General features: G+C 54.8%; 1 protein-coding gene across 3 annotated transcripts in view; it reads right to left on the reverse strand.

The window, feature by feature from the left end:
- TNFRSF1B (TNF receptor superfamily member 1B) overlaps positions 1-12,844 on the reverse strand; it is a 42,014-nt gene that overhangs the window by 8,882 nt on the left and 20,288 nt on the right. For all 3 annotated transcript variants that reach the window (XM_003822059.6, XM_008975574.5, XM_055098284.3), the window contains exons 2-8: positions 11,367-11,466; positions 9,188-9,316; positions 8,371-8,520; positions 7,773-7,866; positions 7,204-7,439; positions 6,283-6,360; positions 5,700-5,734 (exon numbers count right to left, since the gene is read on the reverse strand). In XM_003822059.6, the coding sequence (XP_003822107.2) occupies positions 5,700-5,734; positions 6,283-6,360; positions 7,204-7,439; positions 7,773-7,866; positions 8,371-8,520; positions 9,188-9,316; positions 11,367-11,466 (822 nt within the window). The remainder of the gene's footprint in view (positions 1-5,699; positions 5,735-6,282; positions 6,361-7,203; positions 7,440-7,772; positions 7,867-8,370; positions 8,521-9,187; positions 9,317-11,366; positions 11,467-12,844) is intronic.

The raw sequence follows: 12,844 nt of genomic DNA on the forward strand, positions 1-12,844 counted from the left end.
CAGGCTGCTCTGCAACTTCCCCTGATGTCTTCTTCCCGTAGAATAATAATAATATTATTAGCTGACATTTGAGTGCCACCCAATGCCATGCACTGTACCTACATCCCTCCAGACAATATCTATATTGATTCTTCCAACAACCCAGTGTTATCCTTGCTTTGTGGAAACTGAGGCACGGAGAGATTGAGTTACTTGCCCAAGGTCACGGTTAGGACATACTGTGGCTGGGCTAAATCCCAAAGGGCCTTTCCTGGGTGTCTGGGGTTTCAACTCTGGAGGCTCAAGGCAAGGTCCCCATTTCCAGACACGCACACTGAAGAGAGGCTGGAAATTCCTCTCCCAGGCTGTTGTCTGTTCCCACTGGCTGGCCAGGCGCTCACACCCTTGCCTTGGAATTCTAAGCGATTGTTTTCTGATCCCAGCAAAAAAGGAGATGGCACAGGCCACATTCCCAACAGCTGCCCTGGCCCCTGGCCTGCCCAGGATGAAAACAAGTGTCCCAGGCAGAAAGAAGGAGGGTAGAGATGAGTGAAGGGCTGACGGGGCTCGCCAGCACTGCAGCGGGAGGTGAGAGCAGGGGTGGAGCGAGCAGTGCAGGTGCCACCGCCCCCCAAGAAAGGCTGAGACCTCCTGCCTCCCTCTAGAGGGAGCTACAATTCCAGATGTGGTCTGAGAACAGATGCGAGTACCAGGGTCCTCTCTGTCCAATCACTGCAGCCCCCGGCTCCCATGGCTTCTCGGACACCTGAGCGCCACCTGCACCCTCAATTCCCCAAGGCCACAGCCTCTCACTCAGGACTGGAGGGATCCCGTGCAAGCCGTCCCCAAGAGGCCACAGAGGCCCAGAGAAAGTGCATCCTGTGCCCAGCATCACACAGCTGGTCCATGGCAGGAGCAGAAGCCCAGACCAGCTTCCCCAGGAACCCCCACACCCTCCCTGGGCTGGGTGCCCCAGTTTTGGAGAGATGGAGGGCATTGCAAGTTCATGCTGAACCTCCGCCCAGGTGGTCTGACCCTGGTCACTGCCCACAACTGCCCCCCAGCCCTGCTCTGAGCCTGGAAGGGGAGGAGAAGCAGCCAATTGTCACTCCTCACAACCCCACAAAAGGGGTTTTTCTGGCCTGTGCCCCACCCCCTCTGCTGGTGGCTACAGCCAGGCAGAACAAAAACCCCCAAAGGTCACGGCCACCTCCCTCCTCCCAAGCCACAAGTCGCAAAGTTCAAGCAGCCCCAGGTGGCACAGAAGCAGGCTGAGTCCTATTCCTTGGGCTGGTACCCCAGTAGAGCCGAGTACTGAGGAGCCTCATTCAAAACACAGGATCCCAGGGCCGGTCGCAGTGGCTGACACCTGTAATCCCAGCACTTTGGGAGGCCGAGGTGGTCACCGAATCACGAGGTCAGGAGATTGAGACCATCCTGGCTAACATGGTGAAACCCCGTCTCTACTAAAAATACAAAAAATTAGCTGGGCGAGCTGGTGGGTGCCTGTAGTCCCAGCTACTTGGGAGGCTGAGGCGGGAGAATGGTGTGAACCCGGGAGGCGGAGCTTGCAGTGAGCCAAGATTGTGCCACTGCACTCCAGCCTGGGCGACAAAGCAAGACTCTTTCTCAAAAAAAAAACAAAAAAAAAAAAAAACAGAATTCCAGCCAGCCAGCACCCTCAGCTCCCAGCCCCTCCTGGCCCAGCCCTGCTGGGCAGAAGCAGAGACCCAGCAGAGCCACGGGCCAGGTCCTCCAGGTTCCTGCTGGGTCCGTCTGTTTGTGTGTTCACAAGGCTCACACACCTGTGTCTACAGGCGTGAGGGTGTGAAGCGTGCACACGTGTGTCTATGTTGGGGGCATGTGTGCATATCTGTGAGTGACGTAGTGAGTGTGTGCGCTGGGGTGGCGAGGAGAGACACTCCTAGATTCGTGTCCCAGGCCGCGATCATTAGCTGTGCCACACTGGGAAAGTTGCTAACTTCTCTGGGCCCATGATTCTTGGGCCATATAATGGGGGGCAAGAATCATACTGCCTGCGTGTGGCAGCATGGCTGTGAGAATAAAGAACGCTGGGCACAGTGCCTGGCATCCGTTCAACACCCGATAAATGTTCGCACCTGTTATCAGACGTGGGTCCGTGCATGAGTGTGTCCGTGTCCGTGGGGGTGATTGTGGGTAAGCTCACATATTGGTATTTTTTTTTTTTTTTGAGACGGAGTCTCGCTCTATCGCCCAGGCTGGAGTGCAGTGGTGTGATCTCAGTACACTGCAAGCTCCACCTCCCGGGTTCACACTATTCTCCTGCCTCAGCCTCCGGAGTAGCTGGGACTACGGGCGCCCGCCACCACGCCCGGCTAATTTTTTTTATTTTTAGTAGAGATGGGGTTTCACTGTGTTAGCCAGGATGGTCTCGATCTCCTGACCGCGTGATCCGCCCCCCTCAGCCTCCCAAAGTGCTGGGATTACAGGCGTGAGCCACGGCGCCCGGCCACATGTTGGTGTTTTCTAAACAAAGGAACGCCACTGTCTCCCATGCCCTGGACGTTCTTTCTGTGGCAGGAGGAGCAGGTGGGTGCTGAGTCCACACTCTAAGCCCAGCAGCCCAGCTCAAGAGGACTCTCCACTGGCCTCTTATCAGGAGTAGCTGCTGGTTGAGGAGTAGCGTGGGACACAGGCATAAACCTGATTCAAACCTGGGCTATGCCACTCACCTAATGATCTAATCCTACAGGATAAATGGAACCTCCCAGAGTCTCAGTTTCCTCCTCTGTAAAATGGGGGTGATGATGCTCCCTGCCCCACAGGGATGCGTGGGGACTCAGTCACAAAGAGCCTGGCAGGGCTCAGCCAGGGCTGTGCTGGGATAAGCTCAGGCCTGTGCAGATTTCCTCCCAACTCCATATTCAGGAAGGTCTTGGGAGTTGGAAACTGGCTACAGTGTGAGTGTTTATACCACAGAAATTAGCAAACACCACAAATCAGGGTTTGGGGGTTTTTTTCCGCACTAGACACACCACTGGGGCACTCAACAGATACTTGAGTCACTCACATTCAGTGAACACTGAGAGCAACAGTGAAAGGAAAGGGGCCAGGCGTGGTGGCTTATGCCTCTCATCCCAGTACTTTGGGAGACCGAGGTGGGCAGATCACTTGAGGTCAGGGGTTTGAGACCAGCCTGGCCAACATGGCAAAACCCCGTCTCTACTAAAAATATAAAAATTAGCCAGGCATGGTGGCGCATGCCCATAGTCCCATCTACTTGGGAGGCTGAGGTGGGATGACCACTCGAACCCGGGAGGCGGAGGCTGCAGTGAGCCAAGAGGGCGCCACTGCACTGCAGCCTGGGCGACATAGCTGTCTCAAAAAAAAAAAAAAAAAAGAAAAGAAAGAAAGAAAGAAAAAAAATGGAAAAGGGAAGCAGAGGCTGCTAGGCCACACCCAGCACATCTTCAGTGCACAGAGGATTGGGAAACGCTTGGTGGGGAAAGGGAAGGTGACAGCTGGGCTGCTGCGGAAGAGCTTGAGGGAGACACCCGCTCTACGCACGCCACCACGCGGCAACCGTCAGTGTCACTGAATTGAAGCTGGAGAAAGGGAGCAGTGAAACTCACTCGCCGGGGAATGAGAAAGTTTCCTCCCCACTGAAATACTGTAGAGCAGGGCAAAGAGCACTGAGATGGGAGTCCAGAGACACACTGCGGTGCAACCTTGAGCAACTCAGTTTTCCTCCCTGCATCTCTTTTCTTGTCACCAGAATCAGGGGATGAAATCAATCTATCTGATTCCAAACACCTGGTGTAAGCTTCGGGCATTGGGCTGCCCAGGGCTGAGCTGTTCCCTCGAGCAGTGGTTCTCCACTGGGGGTGATTTTGCCCTCCAGGGGACACTTGGCGATGTCTGGAGAATTTTTGATTGTCACCACTGGAGTGGGAATGAGGCTGGCATGTAAGTAAATAAAGATGCTGCTGAATAGCATGGGACAGCCCCCACAACTAAGTAAGATATTTTATTTATTTATTTTATTTTATTTTTTCTTTTGAGATGGAGTCTTGCTCTATTGCCCAGGCTGGAGAGCAATGGCGTGATCTCAGCTCATTGCAACCTCCACCGCCTGGGTTCAAGCGACTCTCCTGCCTCAGCCTCCCGAGTAGCTGAGACTACAGGCACGTGCCACCACACCTGGCTAATTTTTCTGTTTTTAGTAGAGATGGGGTTTTACCATGATGGCCAGACTAGTCTTGAACTCCTGACCTCAAGTGATCCATCTACCTCGGCCTTCCAAAGTGCTGGGATTACAGGAGTGAGCCACCGTGCCCAGCCAAGATCCTTTTTAAAAATATTTATTTTATTTAATTTTGTTTAGGGATAGGGTCTCACTGTGTTTCCCAGGCTGGTCTTGAACTCCTAGACTCAAGCAATCCTCCCACCTTGGCCTCCCAATAAGATGTTGTCTCAAATATCCATGAGGTTGAGAAGTTCTTTCTCTACCTGCCCCTGAGGTCGAGAAAACTCATCAGACTCTGTTTTCTCATCTGTCAAATTGGGTAAAAAACCTGCCCTGCCTACCAGGTGCAAGGCTGTGACAGACCTATGTTCTGGCTCACCCCATACCCACTTCCAACCCCCCTCCCTTGTCCTCCTCCTCCATAGAGGCTGGAAAAGCAAAACACCCTCTTTCCCAGCTTCCCTCGCAGCTAGGGGTGGTCATGTGACACTGTCTGGTCAGTGAGATGAAAGAAGTCTACCCAGAGCTTCTGGGAAGGCGTCTGATTTACTGATAAGGGCACCATGGCTGACCTGGCCACCTGCCCCTTCTTCCCACCTCAAACTTAGAGGTGACATATGAAGTGATGATTACCATCTTATGACATGAGGCCACAAACAAGAGAACAAAAGTCAACACACTAAAGATGACAGAGCCTGGGGTCCTGCTGGCACCATGCAAGGGGATAGTGGAGGCCATTCCAGCAGACACCAACCCCTTGACTTCTTACAATGCAAGAAAAATAAAGCCATTTTTTCTAAAGTCACCTGTAGGTTTGGGGTTACTTGCAGCCAAATGCCTTCCTGATGGAGAATGAATGAAATACTATGATATGACACACTGTTGGTCTGTGTCTAACAAAAAGCCTTCGCAGGCCCTACTTTATAAAACAGATCAAAGGTGAGTTGCTTTGGGAGGACCCAGGGCCCAGCCCCACAGCCTCTACCTCAAACCTGAGAGATGACCACTTCCCCCACGCCCAAGGGCCCTCTGTGGGACACTGGGCTATCCCAGAATTCAGTTTGAAAACCACTGCTCTCTGAGAAAGTGCTCTGTAAACACAATGGAGGCAAGGAGAAACATCATTGTCAGCTGGCCGAATGGCACCACCCTGCAGGCTGGATCGAGCAGACACAACCCCCATCTCATGGTAAGGAAGTAGCCATAGAGCAATTTCACATCTGCCCAAGGTTGCGCTGTGGGTCCACGACCACGTGCCTGTCACAAATGCCACAAAGGCGTCTGCTCTCTGCCGGAGCATTTCACACTCACAGCCTCTCTTAGCCCATGGAGGGCTGCCTGACTCCCCGGCCTTTCCTCCACCTCCCAGGGCTCTGCACACCTCCTGACACTGGACAGACCAATGACAGAATTCACTGCTTCCTCTGTGACAGCCCAGCACGCCGGGAAGGAGACCAGGGGAAGAGGGGGAGAGGGCAGTGGAGACACTCACCACCTTGGCTTCTCTCTGCAGGCACAAGGGCTTCTCTATAAAGAGGAGAGGGGACAAGTAAGAGAGTGACTTCCTCAGGCACATCTGTCCTAAGTAGGAGGACAGTATGGGGCCCCATAGAACCAGCAGAGAGGCCCAGCCCTGCGGGGACCAATCGCCTACCAGACAAGGTCCACAGAAGCCCCCACCCAACTCTACCTGCCACCATCCCAACCATTCTCCAGTCCCCCATCTGTACCATCCGCGCCTCCACTAAGGATGCGCATCCTTCCCTGCACAGACTCCACCCATCAAGATCTTACCCAGCTCAGAGACCACCTGCTGCAGGAAGCCCGAATCCCCCAGGCTTCCTGGATAGGAATCCTGAACTCCTACCCTTTAGAAAACCCTGATCACCTCTTGCCTTTTAGTAATTAAGTTAGCAGAGGTGCCTTCACCCCAGGCCTTAAGCTCCTACAGAACAAGGACCCCCATATCCAGCTCTGTCTGACCCCTAAGGCTGTGCCCAGTGCCGGACTCACAGGAGGCACCCCACAAAAGCTTCCTGAACAAGTGGATGAAGGAAGGAAGGATGGACTCTTACTTTTCACCTGGGTCATGATGACACAGTTCACCACTCCTATTATTAGTAGACCCAAGGCTGTCACGCCCACAATCAGTCCTAGAAAGAAAAGAGAAGCTCAGACAGCTACAGAAAACAAACTCAAATGTACCAGGGGCCAGCCAGGCAAGCCAGGGACCCAAGGTGCAAGTGAGGGGCGAGTCTAGGCCGGAGATTCTCAAATCCAATTACAAAGCAATCATGTCTGTGTGCCTCATTCAGCCTAAGGGCCACCAGTTTGAGACCTCTGGCCTGATGCAGTTCTACCCCAGAATGGAAGTCCCTGGAGGTGACCTGGCCCAGCCCGCTGTCTTCTTAGCCTAATGGGCTCATCAGAAACAGCAGCAAGGAGACCATCTGCATATTCAGGCGAATTGCTGACCCCACCTCTCCCCTATCCAGGGGTTTTGTTTGGTTTTGTTTTGTTTTTGAGATAGGACCTCACTCATCACCCAGGCTGGAGTGCAGTGGCACGATCAGAGCTCAATGCAGCCTCAAATTCCTGGGCTCATGTGATCCTCCCACCTCAGCCTCCTGAGTAGCTGGGACAATAGGCACCATCCCACCCAAATAATTTTTTAATTTTTTTATAGAGATGGAGTCTCGCTGTGTTACCCAGACTGACCTCAAACTCTTAGCCTCAAGCAATCCTCCAGCCTCCTTGGCCTCCCAAAGCACTGGGATTACAGGCTTGAGCCACTGCATCCGGCCCACGCACTTAGGGATTTTGAATGACAGCACCAGGTGTGGGGAGAAAGCAGTCTCACTGCCACCTGTATCCCAGGACAGGGCGCAGGGTCCAGCCCCCCATGGGCTCTCAGTAAAACCATGGGAGAGGAAGAAAGAGAGACAGAAAGACAGGCAGACAGAAGGAGTGAATGAATGAGCCTTCTTGCAACTTACCAACTGGAAGAGCGAAGTCGCCAGTGCTCCCTTCAGCTGGGGGGCTGGGGCCCATTGGGAGCAGGAAGGAGGTGCTTGGAGCAGTGCTGGGTTCTGGAGTTGGCTGCGTGTGTTGGGATCGTGTGGACACTGGCTGGGGTAAGTGTACTGCCCCTGGGGCCATACTCCGGGTGGGGGACGTGGACGTGCAGACTGCATCCATGCTTGCATTCCCAGGGATGGCCACCACGTTACAGCTGGAGGAGGAGGAGGCTTGGTCAGGAGGCAGCAGGGGACAGAGTGGCTGGGGTGGCTGGGCTCATTCACAGGCCCCAGCAGGCAGGATAGGAGAGTGACGATGTGTGCCCTCTCTGAGGACCACCCTAGCCCTCCCCCACCTCCCCATGCACCCACCCAGTCCTGCCTTCCAGGGCAAGGTCCTGCCCACCATGCCATTTATCCTGGGAGCCACCCTCAGATAAAGCAGTCTGGACAATGGTGGCTGGTGAGCTGCTCTGTGTCCTGGACCCACAGTCACCCAGGGACAGCCCCTCCCTGCTCCTCCAGAACCAAAGGACTCAGCTACTCACATCTGGTGGGGCCTGCAAATATCCGTGGATGAAGTGGTGTTGGAGAACGTCCCCGGGGCACAGGGCTTGCACACCACGTCTGATGTTTCAGTTCCTTCAGGGAACAATCCGAACTTGTCAACCACTCAGACACTCTGCGGGACAGCTGGGCCTTGGCACTAGAGCCCTAGGAGAGGTCTGAGGGGCCCAAGGACCTCTGTCTGCACCTCCACCCCTTACACACACACACACACACACACACAAATGCCTGTACACACATGCACACACACAGCTTCCTGTACACACATGCACGCGATTGGGCTGTAGAGTTATGTGAGTTCATCTTCTTGCAGCATCACATAACTTTCCTAGCTTAGGGCTTGGTCTGATCCATCTCTGGGTCTCCTGGTTCCAGTACATAAGAGGTGCCTAATCGGGAGTGCTGGCAGGAAGAATGAACGGTGGACAGGTGGACAGACGGATGGGTAGCAGGCACCTGGCCACCACTAACAGTGCTCCCTGCTGGACTAATTAATGGGTTGATGCCCGTGACACTGCAAGGATGTCTACAAAGGAGAGGCCCATGGGCGTCCCCAAGGACCTGAGCCCCACCCCGTACCTGGTCTGGCCACGCCGAAGCCCGGGCGGCACTTGCGCAGCGGCGCGCACAGCCGGCACCCCTCCTGCTTGCTCAGCGCGCAGTACCAGCCGGGCCTGCAGGTGCAGATGCGGTTCTGTTCCCGAGTGCAGGCTTGAGTTTCCACCTGGTCTAGAGCAGCGAGAGGGCGGCACACGGTCACGCCTGCCTCCGCCACACCCACGCTGCCCTCCCAGCCAGCCCAGCGCTCTCAGACAGCTGATCTCCAGGAGGCTGGCGGACCGCCTCAGCATGGGGCACACACAACACTGGCCAGAGTCCAGGAGCAGGACCGGCAGTCCTGCTACTCTCCGCAGTCCCGCTCGTCCCCCGCAGTCCCGCTCGTCCCCCGCAGTCCTGCTCCTCCCCGAAGTCCCGCTCCTCCCCACAGTCCCGCTCCTCCCCAGTCCCGCTCCTCCCTGCAGTCCTGCTCCTCCCCGCAGTGCCGCTCCTCCCCAAAGTCCCGCTCTTCTCCGCAGTCCCGCTCTTCCCAGCAATTTCGCTCCTCCCCGCAGTCCTGCTCCTCGCAGCACAAGCATGCGCACCACTCTCCCACGCACCACCTCCTCAACCCTCACGTGGGCACAGTTCTCCCACCGCCTGCCCCGTGGGGCTGTGAAGAGGCTTTGGTGAGACAGAGGAGGAAAATGCCAGTGGTAGGGGTAAACAGCTGCACCTGTGCCATTCCAACAACCAGCCTGGGGTAACTCCAGACAGCTGGAAGCCAAAGAGGCTGGAGTTGCCGGGGGATGTTGGAGGCAGGGGTGTGAGAGCCCCCTTTTTCTCTGAACCTACTCACCAGAGCTACAGCGGGAGCCACAGCTCAAGCACTCGGGAACCCAGTTCCAGAGCTGGGTGTATGTGCTGTCCTCACAGGAGTCACACACGGTGTCCGAGGTCTTGGTACAGAAGACTTTTGCATGTTGGCCTGAGGAAACAAGGGCCAGAGGTCTCAGCTGGGCGAGCCTTCTGCCAGGACCCTGGGCTCATCCACTGTCCCCACAAAGTCCAGAGTTCTAAAGCCCAGCTGGGAAGGCTATTCTGTGGAGTTCCAATTCCTCAGAATCATCTCCCATCTAGTATTGTACCAGCTATCACGTCATTTCTGAACCCCTTCTGCTCAAAAATAGATTCCTCTCTGCTCTTTCCAGATGCTTGAACCTCCACCACTGGAGCCCTATTATCAGTCAATCACACTTTAGTAAGAACTAGCTTGCCAGTTTCTTCCTTCTTGATAGATGGCTAACATTCTCCAGCTAGGGGCATGAATGATAGGGGGAACAGGTAGTAAGAATGTAGTCCCTGGTATCCTATCAAGGACAAGGGCATGGGCCTGGAAAGCAGGCATTCCAGGGACAGAGAACACCAACGGAAACCTTAAAAAAAAGTTGACTCAGTAACTGCTTTTTTTTTTTTTTTTGAGACAGAATCTCGCTCTGTGGCCCAGGCTAGAGTGCAGTGGCACAATCTCGGCTCACTGCAACCTCTGCCTCTCAGGTTCAAGCAATTCTCCTGCCTCAGCCTCCCAAGTAGCTGGGATTACAGGTGCCTGCCATTATACCCAGCTATTTTTTGTATTCTTAGTAGAGACGGGTTCCACCATGTTGGCCAGGCTGGTCTCAAACTCCTGGCCTTGGGTGATCCGCCCACCTCAGCCTCTCTAGTAACTTCTTAAAGAGACCCTTCCAGTTAATAAAAGAAGAGAGTCACTTTCCCTAGGGTGTCTTAAAATGGCTAGGGACGGTGACAGGTACTCATATGCCCACCTACATCTCAAGGTAACGGCTCAAAGCCCTCCATTGGCTCCCAGACAGAATAAAATCTAAACTCCTTACCATGGTCCCTGCTCACTCCTTCCTCCTCCTCCCCTACCGTACTCGCCTTCGCTCATCCTGGGCCACACATGCTGGCCCTGCTGTTCCTCCAACTCACCAAACAGGCTCCAACTTCAAGGCCTTCGCACATGCTGTTGCTTCCTCCTGGCACACTGTTCCCTGTATACATGCATGACCTGCTCCCTCACCTCCTGCAGGGCTCTGCCCAAATGTCACCTCCTCAGAGAGACCTTCCCAGACCACCCTGTGTAAAACAGTATGTCCCGCTCTGTCTCCCTCGCCTTACCTGACCTTGTCTTTCTACAGCACTTACAGATAGACAGGACCACACATCTCCTAATTTATCTGTCTGCTTCCACCATTAAAATGCAGACTCCACGAGGGCAAGGGTTTTGTCTGCCCTGCTCTCTGTGTATTCCCAGCACTTAGAACACACAGCAGATACCTTATAAACATGACATGAATGAATACAGACACAAATGAATAGATGAAGGGCACCGGGAGTCAGGCTACCTAGCTCCACCAACTGTGGCTGGGCCTCAGGTCTACCATCTGTCAAATGGGTAGGCATTCACAGAGTCAGTCAAATATGCACTGAGCGCCTACATGGCATTGCGCCACGTGCTGGGGATTCAGCAGAAAACAAGCCACAATCTCTGCCCTAGAGGAGCACACAGTGGAGGCAACAGGAAGCGGGACCGGGCTATAATCACACAGCAAGGAAAGAGCTTCCATGGGAACATCAGAGGCCAGTGAGAGCTCAAAGGAGGCAGCACTTGTCTTTCAAGCTGAGTGCTGCCTCCTCCAGGCAGCCCTCCCTGACTCCCCCAGGAGCTAATTGAGGCTCCTCCTCCCACTCCTCCTCCGGCTGGGCAGTATGGGGCAGGCAGCCTTCCTGGAAGAGGGGACATCTTCAGCTGAGGTCTAAAGGGCAAGTCGGAGTTAATCAGGGAAAGGGAGTTGGGAAGTGTGCCAGGAAGAGGGAACAGCATGTTCACAGGCCCAGAAGCAGCAGGGAGCATGGGCCAGTGCATAGAACTAGGAGTTCAGTAAGAATCAAGGGCCATGCTCTTGCGCCCCAGCCCCTGTACACACACGCTCCTCCAGGGCATGGGCCCCGAGTCCCCCCGCGGCTGCCCTCACCCGGCGGGCACTTGCTGCAGCACATCTGAGCTGTCTGGTCATAGTATTCTCTGAACCGGCATGTGCTCCCGGGCTCTGGGGCGTAGGGTGTAAATGCCACCTGGAAGGAAGAAGGGAAGACTGCCATCAACAGGGCCGCCCCTGGGTTCTGCCATGCCTGATGCCCAGGTCCCCGCCCTGCAAATGTTTGGCCCTCCCCCTGCCAGTCTGCACTGATGATGGATGGGGAGGTTTCTCCCCCTGGAGCAGGGTACAGGAAGGAGAGCTCGTGCCTTCTTTTACCTCCCCTGCCTCCCCACCTCAGTGTACCCTAGTCATGTCTGCAGGCAGAAGCACTGACTCTGCTGGCCTTCTCCAGTGCTGGGTGACCCCTAACACTACATGGGACATATATCCAGAAGACAGTGGCCTTTGTCACAGAGAACGGGGGTTCTCAGCACAAAGCTGCCCTCTGCCAAGGATACCTCTCCTTCCCTCCTGCACCTGAAACATCCCTTTGTCTTTCAAGATGAGTGCTGCCTCCTCTGGGAAGCCCTCCCTGACTACCCAAGGCTAATTCAAGCTCCTCCTCCTCCTCCTCTCGGCTCTCTCTAAACGAGGGTTATGACCCCTCTAACAGTCACCTCATTGTTCTGGAATGGTTACTTGCTTGTCCTTCCACCCCCTGTGGGTATGTATGCACACACATGTGTACACACACACTCATGTGACGCAGACAGCAGAGGTGGCAGCCTTGTCATCTCTAGACCCTCAGTCTCTCACATGGGGCCCACCGTAGAGCCGGCACTCATCAGCTGAATGTTGGTTATGACCATGACAATCGTTGCCATTTTTGAAGCACTGCCTAGGTACCAGGCACTGTTCTAAGCGTTTCTGCTGCTCGAATTGGTGGGTGCTGTTGCACCCCACTCAGACCCCTGTTGCCAGCAGGGCACCAGTCCCCCAGCTGCTATGGGTGTTGGCTGATAATGAATGCTCCACAGCCTCAAGGTGGGACCCACCCTGGTACAACTCATGGTCCAGAGCCACCCCCGTGGTGTTGGGCTGAAGCTGGTGAACACGTCCCTGCTAAGCCCCCTCCCCTGACCTGCCCTGCCTGCTTCTCCTGGGAGCCCTCCCTAGTAAATCACTTTCACAAAGATCCCTGCCTCAGGCTCTGCTTCTGGAAGACCCTACCTGAGACAGGTGTGTGGTCTCAGCAAGACTTCCCAACCACCCAGTGAAGATGGAGATGGTTTCCCTACTGCAGCCATTTTATAGAACAGGAAACCGAGGCCTGAGATGGCAGGTCACCTGCCCAAGGTCCCAGACCTGGTAAGTGACAGAGAAGGGTTTGGACCTGGGTCCTGTCTGACTTCACAGCTCACAGTCTCAAAGACTGTGCTGGATGCCTCCGGGAAGAGATGAACAATGTGATGAATGAAAAGAGAGAGAGGGCCAGGTGTGGTGGCTCACACCTGTAATCCCAGCACTTTGGG

This window comes from Pan paniscus, chromosome 1, assembly GCF_029289425.2.
Source record: "Pan paniscus chromosome 1, NHGRI_mPanPan1-v2.0_pri, whole genome shotgun sequence".
Lineage (NCBI taxonomy): Eukaryota > Metazoa > Chordata > Mammalia > Primates > Hominidae > Pan > Pan paniscus.